This window comes from Panthera onca, chromosome B1 (assembly GCF_046562875.1).
Source record: "Panthera onca isolate mPanOnc1 chromosome B1, mPanOnc1 haplotype 2, whole genome shotgun sequence".
Lineage (NCBI taxonomy): Eukaryota > Metazoa > Chordata > Mammalia > Carnivora > Felidae > Panthera > Panthera onca.
In genome coordinates, this window is record NC_138342.1 from 3,077,414 (window position 1) to 3,094,831 (window position 17,418).

The window sequence follows — 17,418 nt, forward strand, 5'->3', positions numbered from 1 at the left end:
GCAAGGGGTCCACTGGCACCGCCGGGAGCAAGCGAGGAGCCCGCAGCGTTGCGGACAATCCTTCTGTTCTGGGCGGGGCTGTGCTCCCCCGGAAGTTACGTAGCGAATTCCTAACCTCCGGCATCTGTGAACGTGACCGTACTTGGAGAAGGGGTCTTTCTAGAGGCGGTCAAACGAAAATGAGGCCATTAGGGTGGCCCTGCTCCAATGTGACTGGTGTCCCTACAAACGGGAAATCTGGACAGAAAGGCAGACAGGCGTAGAAGGCGGCGGGCGTGAAGGCACAGGGAGAGGCCGGCTGGCGACGAGCCGAGCACACAGGCCCGGAGGCATCGCTCCCTCGTGGCCTCTGACGGAACCGACCCTGTGTCCACACCTGGATCTCGGGCGGCCGGCACTGGGAGACGACAAACCTCTGAGGCTCGAGCCCCAGCCTGTGGGGTTTTGTTACACAGCCCCAGCTGACAGGCACACTCCTTGCTGGCATTCTCTGATCGGTCTCATGCCTCCCTGTCTGATCGATCCTAGGACCCACACACCCACCGGACAACAGAGAGGCGGACCAGGAGGGGTCCTGGGGGAAGGCTGGGGCCTGGGGTGGGGGGCTGTCTCTGGCCCTGAGTTGGTAGCATCTTAAGCATGAGGAAGGGGCCAAGGGAGACGTTTCCTCCTGGAGTCAAGGCCCCATCAAGGCCAAGTGTGACCCTTGGGTGATGCTGAGGCTCTTGCCAGCTCTCCGGCCCTCGCGGCCTCGGCCTGTCCTTGAGGTCACCTGCCGCCCACACCCACTTCTCCCAGCCAGGCCCCCCTGACCTTGTCCTTAGCATCCCACCGCCACAGCCTCCCAGACACGCAGGCCTCAGCCACAGGACCCAGCGTGCCCGCTCCTGCTTGGCTGGCCCCGCGCCACCCGCCCCACGTGTGACCTTGGCGGGTCGCATCCGCCACCCGGCGTCCGTATCCCCATCTGTAACGTGAGGGCCCTTCTCGCGCCAAGGCCTCAGGGTCCAGCCCCGGTCCTGGCCGCCTGTGGGACCGCAGGGGCACCAGCCCCCGGGGCCATCGAGGTGGACGAGGCCAGGGTGGCCCTCCCCCGGCCGGGTCCCCCGCTTCCCCTCAGCAGGCGCCTCTCACACAGGGCTTCTCGTCACGGCGAAGGTGAGTGGAACAGCTTTAAGAAAACAGAAAGCGCTTTACAGGGTGTCTTCAGAAGACAGAGGCGAGAGCCCGGAGCCCCGGGCAGAGGTGGGCCGTGGTCCCTAGTACTTGAGCAGCCAACGGGGTTTGTGCTGGCTTATCGACGTGAAGTAGGACCACCACCAGGGCTTGCTCCCGCCGGCCGAGGGCTGCCTCCGCGCCCCGAGGGGCTCCTGGGGCTCTCCGTACGGGCTGGCACCTCCCAGAGGGTCACGGACCGCAGACCCGCTTCTCCGCGGCCCGAGGAGGAACTTCTTGGGTCCGGTCCCCAGGGGCTGGAGAATGAAGTCCACGCGGCCAGCCCTCTTCATCCGGGCGGGGATGGTGACTTTCTTGATGACCTTGGAGTAGCCGGGGGCTTGAGCTATGACGATGTGGGACCCCGGAGGCAGCAATCTCCAATAGTCCCCGTCTGGGGCTGCGGACAAACAGGACACGAGTGATTCTCCGACCCGGGCTCAGATTCGGGCTCGAGGTGACCAGCGCCGGGGGTCCCAGGAGCATCGGCCTCAAGCAGACCCCGGATTTGCACCTGCCTCTGCACTGGCCCGGAGCACCCCTCCCGTCTGCTCCCTCTGAGCGCGTCCCGGAGCCGCCGCGACGCAGGTCCCGGGAGGGTGCTCACCTGTGGTGATGTCGTGGCGGATGCCCTTGACCAAAATCCGGGCGTTTTTGACCGGCTTGCCAAACTTGTCCATCACCACACCTTTGATGCCCCGGTGCACCTGAAGAGACAGGGGTGAGGGCGTGGCCATGACGTGCTCTCCGGGGAGCCCAGGCGGCGCCCGCCCCACCCCCCTCCCGCCAGCTCCCCTGTCTGTCCCCAGAGCCAGGGTCTCCGGGGAAAGCACCTGGCGGACCCAGCTCCGCACCACCCGCCTTGCCTTCTCCAAGTCACTCCCTTCTCTGGCCCTCGGTTTCCTCATCTGTGAAGCGGGGTGACCAGTGAGCCCCCCTCTGGGCTTGTGAACGAGCCCGCAGCTGCTCGCTCGAGGGTCCACCCGACCCCCTCTCCTGGGCCCGGAGCGCCACCAGAAAACCGTCAAGCCCGTCTGAACCGCCACGGCCGCTGCTCTGAGCCTGCGCACAGGGACCCGGGCCCCAGGCGTGGACCCCGCGGTCAGCCCCAGCCGAGGCACCGACGGCGCTCTGATCCCGGACAGGCTACCTCGTGTCTCGGCACCGCCTCCCATCCGTAAAATGGGGCAATGGTGCCAACGGTCAACACACAAGAGGCCCAGCGACAGCCGGGACGGGGTCCTCCTCCCAGTGAGGATTATTCTGGACCCTTTCTCACTGCTCACCACCTAATTCTGGGTGACCTTGGCCCCGTCCCCCCCCCCCCCCACTCCAGGCCCGGCTGCCCGGGTCTCCCCAGTGTGAACCGGTCCAGACACGGCACCCTCGGGGCAGATGCACACACCCGGCCCCCAGACGGGGAAGCTCCATATGCCTCAGGGAGAGCCCCCCTCGGCACCGCCTGGCCCCCTTCACGCTCTTCTTCTTATAAGGTCGACAATCACAGAGGTGCCTGGGGGCTCCGTCGGTTAAGCCTCCAACTTCGGCTCAGGCCACCATCTCACAGTTTGTGGGTTCGAGCCCCGCGTCGGGCTCTGTGCTGACGGCTCGGAGCCCGGAGCCTGCTTCGGATTCTTCGTCTCCCTCTCTCTCTGCCCCTCCCCCACTTGTGCTCTGTCTCTCTCTCTCTGTCTCTCAAAAATAAATGTTAAAAAAATTTTCTTAGGGGCGCCTGGGTGGCTCAGTCGGTTAAGCGTCCGACTTCAGCTCAGGTCACGATCTTGCGGTCCATGAGTTCGAGCCCCGCGTCGGGCTCTGGGCTGATGGCTCAGAGCCTGGAGCCTGCTTCCGATTCTGTGTCCCCCTCTCTCTCTGCCCCTCCCCCGTTCATGCTGTGTCTCTCTCTGTCTCAAAAATAAATAAATGTTAAAAAAAAAAAATTAAAAAAAAAAAAAATTTTTCTTAAATGTCGACAATCAACAAGTCAACCTCCCCTTGCTCTATTGGGCTGAAAACAACTTGGGGCCCACAGGTCGTGTCGAATGAGGCCAAGGTGACTGGGTGGGAGGGGAGATGGTGCAGTGAGACTGCTCTCTCCCGGGAGGCTGCCGCCTACACCTCCAGTGCCCCCCCCCAAGGCCTCCAACCCTCTGTCCTGCCCCCTCCTCTGCTCGGAACACCTCACCAGCTCCTGCACTGGCCATTCCTCTCCCCCACACTCTTCCTCCAAGAAGTCCTCCTTGATGACCGGCCACATCAGGGGCCTCTTCTGGGGTCCCCAGTTCCAGGCTTCCATTCTCCCAGCCCTGATCTCACCGTAATGTCACTGTCTGCCCTCCTCCCCCCGACCTAGAGACCAGACACACAGTAGGGCCTCATTTAATGTCAGCTTGCATGGGTTAGACTTTGTTCTGTCCTCGCTTTGGGGCTGAGGAGCGATCTCCATGCAGACCCGGGGCCGTGGAGGTCTCCGGAGCGAGGGAGGCGTGGCGTGCACGCCCCTCCCTCCCGACCCGGGGAGCTGCAGACACCCACCCGAGGCCTGGTCAGCATCACTGTGAAGAAGGCCTCCATGGGCCATGGCAGGCTCGATCCTTATCAGAAGCCCCAGCTCGGCCCTCCCGGGGCATCGTCCTGCGGCGGGAAGCTGGGGGGGGGGGGGGGCAGCCACACCCGGCTGCACGCCCCACCCCCCACAGCATCGCGCTCACTATTAAATCTTTATATCCCAAGACTTCACATGCAATATCCACAGAGCAATCCCAGCTCCATTTAAGGCTCCTTAAAACTCATTTTCACCAGACGGCCGTAAAATGGAATGAGCAAGCAGTCTGACCCAGACCCATTACCGAATGATGACCCTCCCCACGCAGCGAGAGGTCGCTGGCTCGGCCATAAAAAAGAAACTCAAACAACGCTAATAACGTCCATTATCTGGGCTTTGCTTCCTTTTTTTTCTTTCTTATTGTGGCAGCGGCTTATCCAGGAGGTTCTGCTTGGTTCTTGCCTGGAGGAAGGTTCCTGATCTTTCTAGAAAGGGTTCGTTGACAGAACCGAGGTGTGGGGCAGGCAGATCTGACTTCCAGCTCTGGACACTCGCTAGGTGACACCGTCTGACCCTCTGTCTCCTCCTCTGGTTTTCTCACAGGCACTGAGAGCCAGGCACGGGAGCCACGCGCGACCCAGGAGCCCCAGACCCGCGCTGTCCCTCCCCGGCATCCGTCCCTCTACCCATAAAGCGGGGCAGCCCCTTCTCCCACCCGGGACTGGTGTCAGAATTCAATGCCACATGTGGGGGCGCCCACTGTGGGGTGCGATTCACATACGTCCCCTCAGTGTCCCCTTCGGGCAATCCCGTTTCCCTCCCAGGGCCTGCTTCTCACGGGGACATCGTGCCAACATGTGATTCGCGGGAGTCTTGGAAACGCTCAGGGAAAGTCACAGAGGCGTCCGTGGAGCTGCCGTTAGGTTTCATTTCACCTCCTGGGTCCCCGTCTCCCTGTCGCAGCACGTGGCTACCTCCCTCAGACCCCCACCACGCCCTTCCGCTGGGAGCCACGCCCCCAGGCAGGACTCGAGGAGGCAGGGGACACTGGCACCTGCTCCCCACACGGTCACCGAGCCACAAGAAGACCACCCCCCTGGGTCCAGTGAGGATTATTCTGGGCCCTTTCTCACTGCTCACCACCTATTTCTGGGTGACCTTGGCCCCGTCCCTCCCCCACTCCAGGCCCGGCTGCCCGGGTCTCCCCATCCCCCACATCCCCAGGCCCAGGGCTCACCATCTCCACGAAGTTCAGGAGGGGCTCTTTGTTGTGCTGCCAGATGGTATAGAGGGCCTCCTCCGGGGGGAACTTCACGCAGCCCAGCTCCACCGTGATCTCAAAGCAGTTGCTGTGCAGGTAGTTGAAGTCGGACATGCCTGCAGGGCAGGGGCGGCCTGAGCGCTTCCCGCACTCGGCATCCGCCACCTGGCAGGTGGGAGGCCGCCGGACACCCGCGAGGGGGTGACGGGTGTTGTCGTCACCCCACTGTACAGATGAGCAGACCGAGGCCCAGGGCCCTGCCGCTCTTACCCGAGGTCCCTCGGGGAAAGGGCACAGCTGCTCTTTAAACCCAGTCGCTCGGCACCCAAGGCCACGGGCTTATGCTCTGTCCTATGTGCCCCGCGGTGGGTAAGGAACAAACCCGTTTCCAGTAGAGATACGGGCAGCCTGCGGCAGCCACATGAGCCCTGGCGTCCGAGCCTCTGCCTCCCCTGCCAGTCTGAACCCCAGTGATACAGTGTCCGTTTGCCTAGACGGTCCCAGGAACAGCCTGGGGGAGAAGATCCCCTAATCTCCATTTCCGGGGAGAACACAGGCTGGGCAAGGCTGGACAGTCCGCCAATCGGGTGGCCGAGAGAGGCTTCGAGAAAATCGGGCCGACCACCACCCACCCGCTTGTGCCCTTCGCCCCATCTGCTTCCGGGATTTCTTGTCCCGCAGAAGCTGCGAGGGCTCTCCAGGGCAGACCTGCCGTGCCCACGGGCCAGCCCTGTGTCAGGAGCAGAGGGGGCCCCTGTCCCCTGGAAGCCAGAGCCTCCCCGGAGCCCTGGTAAGCCAGCGGCCACCGTCATGGACTTGACCTTCACCATCCGAAGGGCAGCCACACTCCAATCCACCGGGTCCCTCTGTCCTTGGCCACTGGCCCCACGCTCTCCCCACGGGAACGAGCCTGCTTTCCTCTCCCAGGCTCAGACCCACTGTGGGGGTCCTTTGCAGACCCCGGAAATGGGGTCACGACCCAGGCTGGAGCCTTTCCACTGGGGTCAGGGAACCATGCACCTGAAGCTGCCTGTGCCCCCAGGAGTCAGGGAGCAGGAGGGCACAGTGTGCTGAGCAGGGGTGTGACGGGCTGCAGGACCGGGGCCGGAGGGGCCGCCCCCCTGCCTGCACAGAAGTGGGAGGCTGGGCCTGTGCCCTGGGCGCCACCAGGCCCTTCTGCCCGAGCCCGAGCTCCTCACCTGCCACATGTCACACATAGGTGTCATGCCGGCGTGGAGGGATGGCAGGCAGAGCGTGGGGGCTCTGGCCGTGGCATTCGGTGCCAGGCACAGCCCCACTGCTCTGTGTGATGTGCACCCGGGACAGCTTAGCAAAGAGCGCGCCAGTTAAAGCTGAGCAAAGTTTCAGTGTAAGTATACCCCGTGCAGTTCTTGGGACATACTTATACAGTACCCAAAATTCCTCATTATCTTTCTGAAATTCAAGTTTAACCGGAGTCCTTCGTTCCCTGCGACAACCCCTACTTGCCCCCGAGGGGACCTGGTCACAGGATTACCGCGTGGCGTGTGTCCGTGCTCATGAACCACACTGCAGAAGCGGCAGGGGGCGGGGGAGTCCAGCTGGACCACACGGGCCAGAACTGAAGCCAGACCACCCCCGCCCCCCGTCCTCCCGCCCCCTGGGCGCTTTCCACGCACGGATGCCAGGGGTGCACCTGTGCTGCTCCCCAAAGCAGACGTCCCCGAATCCCCTTCCCAGAAAGAGCTGGGACACAGGGCACCGGCCCCCCCCCCCACTCCATAACCCCTCCTCAACTTCCCCCTCCCCTCCCCAGCCCCTTCCCTCCCCCCCCACATCCCCCTCATTCCCACCCAACCCCCCATCCCTTCTCCAACCTCTCCCTTCCGCCAAATCTCCCTCAGCCCTCCCCTCCCCCAGCCTGCACCAGCCCCTCCCCAACCTCCCCCTCCCAGACCTTCCCTCACCTCTCCCCTGCCCCCTTCCCATCCCCAGCTCTCCTCCCCCCGCCAGCCCCAGCCCAGCCTGTCCACCCCCGCACCTCCGGTGAAGCTGTACCAGTCTGCCCCGTTGATGATGCTGCCCCTCTTCAGGAAGTTGCCACCACACCTGTTCTCCGACCTGTCCATCATCATGGGGTGGACATCTGCGTAGGCCCTGGCCAGCAGCTTGAACATCTGGAAAGGACACCAAGGGAGAGGTTTCCTGTGAGGCCAAGGCCAGAAGCTGGGGCCCCCTGCAGAACAGTCTCAGCACTGGGGGCAACGGAGCGAGGAGGGGCCCCCACAGCCAACACCCGCAGCACAGATAGACGGGAGTCACGTCCACAGAAGCAGCTCAGCATGTGCAAAAGCCGGGGGCGAGACAGCCAGAGCTCAAGGCACCGGTGGTGGCCACGTGGCACATCGTGGAACCCTTGCACCCTGGCCGGGGAGTGTGAGCTTTCTCTCGAGGAGGGGGCACGCTGGGGGCACACTGAAGGGACCTTGGCAGGCCTCGTAGAGGTTGGCTTTGCACTTTCCAAGGCGCTTCCTGCAGAAGGCGGGCCTTGGGGGAAGCAGGAGGCTAGAGTGGGCCTCACGTTCACTGACTTCGCCACCGATTTCCTCTACAATAACTGTCACCTCACATTCCCCGGGGACAACTTGTACCTGAGGAAGCCCCCACCTGCTGCCACATGACATGCACCTTCCAGGTGGCTGGTGGGGGGACGTGGGACACAGCCCACGGGGCCTCCACCTCCTGGCGGGTTCACGGCCCAGCACGCACCCCGTCAGGCCCCCACCCCAGGTGGGGCCCACGGGGCTTCCTGTGCCTATGTCCCAGCACAGGACACAGGGTCTGACTCCGGGCAGAAGCTCCCAAGGGGGCGCCGTGCGGACGAGAGGGCCACTGCACTACCCTCGTCGGAGCCCCGCGGCCCCGGGAGAAGCCTGTCCCGAGAAGGATATCCCTCTGTAAAAAGGGGGTGGGCTGGGCAGGTGGGGTCAGACCAGAGCGAGGGCCCCCAGGGTCTGGGGAAGGAGGGTCCGGTTTCTCGGGGGGAGGACTGTGCAGAGTCAGCTCGGCCCCACAGACACAAACCAAGCCCCCAAAACACAACCCCGTGCGTGTCCTTCAGTCACTGAGGCCAGCCTGCAGACGGGGCATGGATGTCTTGCGGGGGCAGCCCCTGCTGCAACAATGTCCTCGGCCAGGAGTCCGGGGGCCTAAGACACTCGCCCTCTGCCTCCATGTGCTGACGGGTTGGTGGCTAGAGCTCTGCCCGGTTCCCACCATTCTGGCCCTCCCGTCTGCCTGCAAAGCGGGGCCTGGGCCGAGGCAGGTAGGGGAGGCCGGACCACACTCTGCGAGCCCTGCCCTCTCGGCCTCCCCACCCGTCCTGCCTGGGTCTCCCTCCCCTCACCCGTTAGTCAGCCCCACCGCCAAAGCGTGTGCCCTCAGGAGAGCGGGGAACGCCATCATCGTCCCCGAAGCCCAGGGACGCCCGAGCCGCAGGCCCCGCTGGGAACAGGCCCGACCTGGGGGGCCGGCGCGGCACAAGGACATCAGAGGCCAGACGGCTGTAAATGAGAGGAGGCGGTGCGGCAGGCTGCTAGGGCGGTAAGGTGGCAGGGACACGGCAGCTGCGGGGCCCCAGGCCCCGGGAAGGACCAGACTGCCTGGCTGGGGCCGCCCGAGACCCCGCAGAAACTGTCGCTCGCTCTTGCTGGACATGGGCTGGGTTGGGGAGGGTTTGCGGGGCAGGACAGAGCTTGAGCCCAGCTTGGGAGTAAGACTTCGGCGGAAGGGACAGGTGTAGGGGGGACAGGGGCGGGGCGGGCGGCCACGGCCGGCCTGGGGGCCTAGAACACCGCCAGGAGGTGTGGGCTCTCATCCACGGGGGGCCACGCGAGTCTGGGGGAGGTGGCTTGGGACACCCCGGCCGGCCCCTCTTCACGCTCCCTCACGCCGCGGCACCCCTCCCGGGACCCCGGTTTCCACTGAGACCACTGCTGGCTATGGGCCTGAGGGTTATCGATCCCTGATTGATGGCTGGTGGGAAAGCCTCAGTTTTCTGACTCTGGAGGGACTCGTTGAGGTGAACTTCCCCCCTAGGGACGTCTTCACGCGTCTGCCTCTGACATTCAGAGACACCGGGCCTGGCGCTGAAGGCTCCTGCTGCCCAGAGGACACGGGCTCGTCCAGATGTTGGCCCTGCCGTCTGGGTCACCACCCGGCCTGGGACACTTGCTGAGCTCTGAGCACAGAACCCGGCCCCCCCTGCAAGACCGGGGCATGTGCTGGCTGCAGGGGCCGGGTGAGTGAGCGCGTGCGTGAGAAGGTGTACGAGTGGGTGTGTGACTGGGTGAGTGTGTGAGTGACTGAGTACGTGAGTGTGAGAAGGTGTGTGAGTAGATGAGTGTGTGAGTGTGTGAGAAGGCGTATGGGTGTGTGAGTGTGTAAGTGCGTGAGTGTGCAAGTGGGTGAGTGGATATGTGGGTGAGTGTGATAAGGTGTACGTGTGTGTGATGTGTGAGTGCGTGTGTGACCAAGCATGTGAGTGTGTGAGAAGGTATATGAGTAGGTGTGAGTGGGTAAGTGGGTGAGCGTGGGGGTGAGTGTGAGAGTGGGTGTGTGTGTGAGAAGGTGTGTGAGTGTATGTGAGTGAGTGTGTGAGTGTGAGAAGGCAGGTGGGTGTGTGGGTGAGTGTGTGAGAAAGTGTAGGAGCGGGTGTGTGAGTGGGTGAGCGTGTTAGTGTGTGGGTGGGAGACTGAGTGTGCAAGTGAGTGAGTGAGCGACTAAGTGAGTGAATGAGTGAATGACTAAGGTAGTGAACAAGGGAATGAATGAATGAGGGAGGGAGTGAATGAGTGAATGAACAGACGAGTGAATGAATGGACGAGTGAACGAACAAGTGAACGAGTGAACGAACTAACGAACGAACAAGCAGACGAGTGAACGAACGAGTGAACCAGTGAAGGAGTGAGCGAGCGAATGAGCGAGTGAGCGAGTGGACGGATGGACGAGTGAGCGAGTGACTCGGCAGAGCAAGGGCGGAAGACGTGGGACCAGAGGCCTGGGCCACGTGGCAGCGCTGTCCCAGCTCTGGTGGAGGCGGGGCGCTCAGCCTGGTGCCCGGGCGCCGCCTCCCCGGTTCCGGGGCGAGCCTGGCCCCGTCTGGGGGCCCCGTCTGGGTGCCTGTGGGAAATCACCTCCTTCAGGCTCCGCCAAGGCAGACGCCTCCTCAGGGAAGCCCTCCTGAAGGCCCAGGACGGGCTGGGGGTTCACCTTCCTCGCTCACGCCCACACAGCCTGCGTGGCCCCCGGCCCCCCCCCCCCCCGGGGCGGCCCTCTGTCCCGGCCCTGCCCGCGTCCGGCTCCGCCTCCGAACCTGGATGGGGCCCTCAGTGCCAGGGCCGGTCCAGCTCGATCCAGACCTGCAGCGCAGGGGTCAGGAGAGGCGGGGGGAGGCAGAGCCGACCCGCACGGAGGAGGGAGAGAGCAGGCCGGGCCCCGCACCACGTCTGGTCCACCGGCAGGCCTTTCGAGTGGCCTGGGCCGAGGCCCCAGGCCGCCAAGGAAGAGCGTCCAGCTCTGCCGTCCCGGGGGGGATGGGAAGGAGCCCAGGGGCTGGCCATGGCGAGAGGGGTCACAACGGGCAGCTCGTGCAGCTCCTCCGGGGCCCTTGCCGACGGGCCCTGGGCCATCACGGATCGCCCCCTTCACCTCCGTGAAATGGAAAGTGGCACCTCCCCGCCCCCGGAAGCCCAGCCTGCAAGGACTCCAGGATCAGGCAGGGGAGGGTCAGGACTGGGGGGCTGCAGGCGGCGAGTCCTTAAGGGGAGAGTGGGGTGGAGAAGGTTCTGGGCATTATCGCGTCTCACGCCCTGCGGGTCTGATCGGTGAGGGAAACTGAGGCCTGAAGAGAGGCAAGTCCTCCTCAGACCCAAGGGCACTCCAGGGCCAGAATTCTACTCTGAACCCACGGCACCCCAGCTCCCACGGAGCCCGCCTGGTGGCCCTTAACAGACCTGCAAGGCCCACTGGAAGCAGGGAGGCGGCCAAGAGCCCCGCGGGCGCCAAGTGCGCGGCAGCACTGCCCTCTGCTGGCAATGCCTGGAACCCCACCCTGTCCCTGGACACAAAACACCAGGCCACCAGCCCGGCAGGGAGGGCACTGGGGCTGCAACCCCCACCCTAGGGGCTCCCAGGTGGGGACACTGATGGAAAGCGGGGTGTGGCCAGTGGAAGGATGGGCTGCTTCCCGCTGGCCAGAAGGCTTCCTGGAGGAGGGGGCTTTTGAGCTGGGCCTGGAGAGCTCCTACTGGTGCTGTGACTGCACGGGTCTCACTGAGCTCAGAACAGGGATAAAGCCAGCCCCGAGGGCGCCACCCCACACCGCAGCCTCCCATGCACGCGCGGCACACCCACACTCACCTTCTCATCGGGCGTGGGAGAAAACTTCTCTTCCTGGGAGTGTTTGGAGAGATCGAAGGGGTAGGACACCACCAGGTCGCCCCCATGGAGGCTGGCCGAGAGCACGAACGGGGTGGTCCGCATCCACTTTATTATCGCCTTGGTCTCGGGGGCCACCTGCCCGGGACAGAGGAGGCCACCGTGGGTCGGGACCAGGCACGCCCCTGCTGGCCACCCCCGGCCATGTCCGCAGGCTCTGTCGCATCCGTCTCTGGGCTCTCCAGGCCGGCCTACCCCGCCCTGCCTTCAGGATCTCCTTCCGATGCCACCAGGCTCATGCCCACACCCCCGCCTGACGCTGGTTTTCCCGCCTCCTCAGGCTGTCACTGCCTCCAGGCAGCCTGCCCGGGTTGCTGTCACTGAGTACCTGCCGGGCCCAGGGTGTTTTCAGTCCATGTTCCCTGCATCCCAACAACCCAGTGAAGGGTTATCCCCGTTTCCCGGGCGGGAAACAGACTCAGGGGGCTCAGGCTGCTCTCCTGTGGGCCCCGGGAAGAGCCAGAGCACCTGCCCCCAGGCGCATACCCCTGGGCCGGGCCCAGGCCGCTGCGGGGTGGGGGTGGCGGGGGTGGCTCCTACCTTACCCCACCAGTAGTGCTGCGGGATGGGGATGCGGCTGCTGCGGATGCTGCCGGATGCCTCCAGGCGGTAGTACTCAGACGTCAGGTCGGGGAAGTTACGGTTCAGGTCCAAGTTCTGAGCGTTCTGCCTCCCGCTCGTCCACCCGTTGTAGCCAGCGCCCTGAAAACACAGCCCACCCCCACCTGGGGGTCAGCACACCCCGCCCTGCCTCTTTCCAAAGGGAGGCCACAGGGCTGGGCTGGGTGGGAGGTGAGGGCTGCAGTTTTCCTCTGGCTTCAGGTGATGGACTCGGGAGCGGGTCCGGCCAAGCTGTCCTTGACCTCCTCTCCCACCTGTCCGTCCCCACCCTCACGTAGGACCCTGCTGGTGCGGCTGCCTGCTGAACACCCGTCACCCAGAACGGTGGGCGCGCAGACCCTCCATGACTGCTAGCCAGTGAACGGATGGGAGCGTGCCCGCACCCCGCGGGATCCGGTGTGGGGGGCACTCACCTCGGCGGCCGCCACCTCGTACCCGTCGGGGTTCATGGAGGGCAGCAGGTGAATGCGGGTGGTGTTGAGCAGGCGCTGGATGCGGGGACTGCCCAACAGGTACTCGGAGCACAGGTACTGGGCCAGGTAGATGAGCATCTCCCGCCCTGCCACCTCATTGCCATGGATGTTGCCGATGAGCTTCACCTCAGGCTCCACTTGGGGGAGATACAGCGACCTGAGGGGTGATCTCAAACCCTAGGGTCCCCGGAGACTTGAGGGCCCACGTGGCAAGGCTGGCGGGATGCTTGGGGACCTAGCCATGCTTGTTTTGGCCCGAGCATCTCTATGACTCGTGTCTCGTCAAAGTCACTACTTATTAAGCTCAATTCCTACATTTAGCTGTGATTATTAGCATGACACATCAAGGATATTAACTAATAATATATGGTGTCGTTGCTCTGTGTGAATTTTATTCATAGCCACTTTCCACATTTGTGTAGTAAGTTAAGGTGTACATTGGTGCTGAGAAGGGAAGGCAGCTGGCCCTCAAATGAATGGAAGGGGGGAAGAGAAGAAGGGGGAAGAGGGGAAGAGAAGGAAGAAAGAAAGAAAGAAAGAAAGAAAGAAAGAAAGAAAGAAAGGGAGGGAGGGAGGAAGGGAGGGAGGGAGAAAAAAAGGAAGTTAGTTTGGAAGAATGGATGATGGATGGTGGATGGATGGATGGATGCAAGGATGGATGGATAGATAGATGGATATTTGTATATTTGGACAGAAGTATGGATGGGTGGATGGATGGATGGTGGATGGATGGGTGGATGGTGGATGGAGGATAGATGGATGGATGGAAGGATGGATGGAAGGAAGGATGTATAGGTAGATGGATGTTTGGATATTTGGACAGAAGGATGGATGGATGGATGGATGGATGGATGGATGGATAGATGGATGGGTGGATGGTGGATAGATGGGTAGATGGTGGATGGATGGATAGATGGATAGATGGATAGATGGATGGATGGATGGGTGGATGGATAGATGGATGGATGGATGGATGGAAGGATGGATGATGGATGGATGGATGGATGGATGGGTGGATGATAGATGGGTGGGTAGATGGCGGATGGATGGATGGATGGATGGGTAGATGGATGTTTGGATATTTGGACAGAAGGATGGATGGATGGGTGGATGGATAGATGGATGGATAGTAGATGGGTGGGTAGATGGTGGATGGATGGATGGATGGATGGATGTTTGGATATTTGGACAGAAGAATGGATGGATGGGTGGATGGATGAATGGATGGATGGTAGATGGGTGGGTAGATGCTGGATGGATGGATGGATGAATGGAAGGATGGATGATGGATGGATGCATGGATGGATGAATGGATGGATGGATGATAGATGGGTGGGTAGATGGCGGATGGATGGATGGATGGATGGATGGGTAGATGGATGTTTGGATATTTGGACAGAAGGATGGATGGATGGATGGATGGATGGAAGGATGGATGATGGATGGATGGATGGATAGATGGGTGGATGGATGGGTAGATGGATGTATGGATGGATGGATGATGGATGGAAGGAAGGAGCAAAGGAAGGAAGGAGCAAAGGAAGGAAGGAGCAAAGGGTGGATTGTGGCTGGAAGGGAAGAGCAGAGCAGGAGCCTGGCAGCCTTACTAACTGTGACCTCACGCAAATCACGTCTCTTCTCTGAGCCTCACGTTGTTCATCTGGAAAACGGCATCTCCTTCCCTGGCTGTGCACAGCCCCAGGACCTGCAGCTATGGGAGCAGACACTCACGTGCCTCCTGAATTCTGAGAGTATAAATGACCCTGATGCTTCCCGCAACGGTCACCCCCCTTGGCTTCTCACAGGGGACGCCCTCACCACACTGCAAAGCCACACACCAGTCTGAAAGAGGAAAAGGTCCTGTCTTCATCCTGGGGCAGCCCGCGAGCCAGGGCGGTATGAGGCGGGGAGGGGGGAGCTCGGAGGCTGGGGTGGGCCAGGGGACCTCTGACCCTCAGCAGGAGCCAGGACTTTGGGCTCACGATGTCCATGCAGCCCAAATACTCGGATTTGCTGGCCGACCAGCAAAGGCGTCAGAGCCACTGAACCCAGATGGTATAATTTTCAGTAATCAAACGACCAAGGGTCCGATGGGACCTGCTTCTCGATGGACCCCACGTGCCTCTCGTGGTCACGATGACAGACCAGCTGAGGGACAGGGCCAAGGAAGGGCTCCTGGCAGAGGCCGGAACCAGGCCCCTGTGGCCCAGACATGCCCTCAGTGCCCCGGAGAGGCACTTCAGCTTCAGCTCGACATGGGGTACCCAGGCTGCCCCTCCAGGGTCTGTCTTTGCTAGAGTATCTTGGATCCTTGAGCCGGTCCCCAGGCCCCCAGGGCCCGGGCTGCCCTCGAGATTTGGTTTCACGGTGAGTTCCTTAGAGCACCTGCACTCTGGAGGGTCACGAAGTCTGACCTCCTGCTTTGCCGACACCAATGCAGCTCTGGAGGTGCGATACAATCTGGAATTTTCCACGTAGCTCTGCCTCATCTCAGAACTCAGAAGGGGACCACTACGGCTGACGAGCTCCAGGGGCTGGGGCTTTTTAAATGGACGATGTCCTTCATTCAGATTGCTCTTTGACATCATGTTCACCAAGCAGCTCAAAGGAGCGTAAAGTGTTCGGGACCAAGCGCCACACGTACGTGCCTGGGGTCTGGCTGCAGACCTTGCAGGGCAAGGCGGCACAAACCACAGAATGCACGGAGCCCCGTCACCTCTCCCCGGAGACGCACCGGGGCGTCACTTCTCTTCTCCCCGACGCTCACTCCTCGGGGCCGTGCCCTCAGCTCCCACCGCCCCCTCGAGTCCCAGCAGACCCTGCGCCACGTGGCCACGCGCCCCGGGGCGCCGAGCAGAGCGCAAACGCTTCCTGCTCCCCGCCCCCCGCCCCCCCATCCCTGTCGTGACCAGGATCCCGCACCCGGGCTTGCGCACCCCAAGCCGGGTAGGCCCAGAGCCCTTTGCCAGAAGCCAGCCCACCCCCGGACCTCTCCCTCGGGCAGCGACAGCAGCCCCGGCTTACTCAGCTCGTGCTGGCCGGGGCGGGCCGAGAACTCGATGACCAGCAGCTCCTTGCCGTTGAAGCTTCGCCCGATGCTGTAGGTCTTGGCGATGTGGGCGCAGCGGGCCGCCGTCCGACGCAGCACGCGCACCATCTGGGCGTAGGAGTGGTGTGTAAACTGGATGAAGGTCGGGGGCAGGCCCGAGGGCAGCACCTCCTCCGCGTCCAGGCCTCCTGGGGAAGAATGGGGGTGTCGGGGGAGCCTCCGGTTCCGCGCCCCTGGCCAGCGCTCACCCACCGGCGGGGTCGCCCTCCTGCTGGTGGCCGCTCTGTCCGCCCCCCCCCCCCCGCTCCCCTACAAGTCCCGGAACCCTCGTCGCCCCCTCCCCTGCCACATTCGGGAACTTGGGGGGCCCCTGGAAAGGCTCCCCAGCCCATCTGCTCGTGTTTTTCATCACCGTTCCCTTTACAACGCTTCACATCCACAGCTAGTAACAGCACCTAACAGATGGACACAGCAACACAGTTCCTAAAGTTGTTACGATTAAAAGTACTAGGTCGTGGGGGCGCCTGGGCGGCTCCGTCGGCTGAGCCTCTGACTCTCGATTTCGGCTCAGGGCACGATCTCATGGTTCGAGAGTTCGAGCCCCACGTCGGGCTCTGGGCCGACAGTGCAGAGCCTGCTTGGGACTCTGTCTCTCTCCTTCTCTCTCTGCCCCTCCCCCCTACACACGGACACACTCTCTCTCTCTCTCTCTCTCTCAAAATGGATAAACAAACATCGAGAAAGAAAAGCACTACATGGTTACCAAGGAAACCGTGTAAAACACAGAACGGGACACAGAGACGAAGACACGCCTGCAGAAAGCCCAGCCCAGAGCACACCGCGACTTGGCGGGCAGCCTCCGGACCGCGTGTGCGCTCCCCACGGACCCCTAGCCGTGGTCCAGCACCGGAGCAGGCTCCTATTCTGCTCTGTCTGCACTGCTCCACCGTGGAAACAGTCTCAGCCCCTTGCCGGTCCAGCAACCACAGCTCTGGAGGGCTCCTTACAGACCACCCACCACTGCTATGTCACAACAAGTGTCAGCGATTACCAGTCCAGCAGTGAGAGTGCCTGTGCAGGGCACGGGGAGGAGGGAGGAGGGAGAGGAGGGGAGGAGGAACAAAGGAAAGGAGGAGGAAGGAGGGGGAGGGGAAGAAGAGTGGAGAGAGTGGGGGAAGGAGGGAAGGGGAGGGGAAGGGAGGGAGAAAGAACGAAGGGAGGAGGAGGGAAGGGAGGCGGGAAGGGAGGGAGGAGGAGGGGGAGAGAGAGGGGAAGGGAGGAGAGGGGAAAGGAGGGAGGGGAGGGGAGAGGGAGGGAGAGAAGGAAGAAGGGGGAGTGAAGGAGGGAGGGGAGAAGGGGAGTGGAGGGGAGAGGAGGGAGAGGAAGGGAGGGGAGGGAGGGAGGAAAGGAGGAGAAGGAGGAGGAGGGGGAGGGGATAGGAGAAGGGAGGGGAGGGGAGAGGAAGGTGGGGAAGGGAAGGGAGAGGAGGGAGTGAAGGGAGGGAGGGAAAGGAGGGGAGGGGAATGGGAGGAGGGGAAGGAGGGAGGGAAGGGGGGAGAAGGAGGAGGAGAGGGAGAGGGGAAGGGAGGGGAGGGGAGGGGAGAGGAAGGAGGGGAAGGGAAGGGAGAGGAGGGAGTGAAGGGAGGGAGGGAAAGGAGGGGAGGGGAATGGAAGGAGGGGAAAGGAGGGAGGGAAGGGGGGAGAAGGGAGGAGAGAGGGAGGGGAGAGGGAAGGGAGAGGGGAGGGGAGGGGAGAGGAAGGAGGGGGAAGGGAAGGG

The 17,418-nt window shown here is 62.7% G+C and overlaps 1 protein-coding gene across 1 annotated transcript in view; it reads right to left on the reverse strand.

Moving 5' to 3' along the window:
• Window positions 1–1,159: 1,159 nt before the first annotated feature.
• CPZ (carboxypeptidase Z) overlaps window positions 1,160–17,418 on the reverse strand; it is a 23,054-nt gene continuing 6,795 nt past the window's right edge. The window contains exons 4-12 of the mRNA XM_081795421.1: window positions 16,660–16,664; window positions 15,617–15,829; window positions 12,533–12,729; window positions 12,039–12,200; window positions 11,421–11,576; window positions 7,042–7,177; window positions 4,998–5,137; window positions 1,823–1,922; window positions 1,160–1,615 (exon numbers count right to left, since the gene is read on the reverse strand). Of these exons, the coding sequence (XP_081651547.1) occupies window positions 1,260–1,615; window positions 1,823–1,922; window positions 4,998–5,137; window positions 7,042–7,177; window positions 11,421–11,576; window positions 12,039–12,200; window positions 12,533–12,729; window positions 15,617–15,829; window positions 16,660–16,664 (1,465 nt within the window). The 3' untranslated portion in view covers window positions 1,160–1,259. The remainder of the gene's footprint in view (window positions 1,616–1,822; window positions 1,923–4,997; window positions 5,138–7,041; window positions 7,178–11,420; window positions 11,577–12,038; window positions 12,201–12,532; window positions 12,730–15,616; window positions 15,830–16,659; window positions 16,665–17,418) is intronic.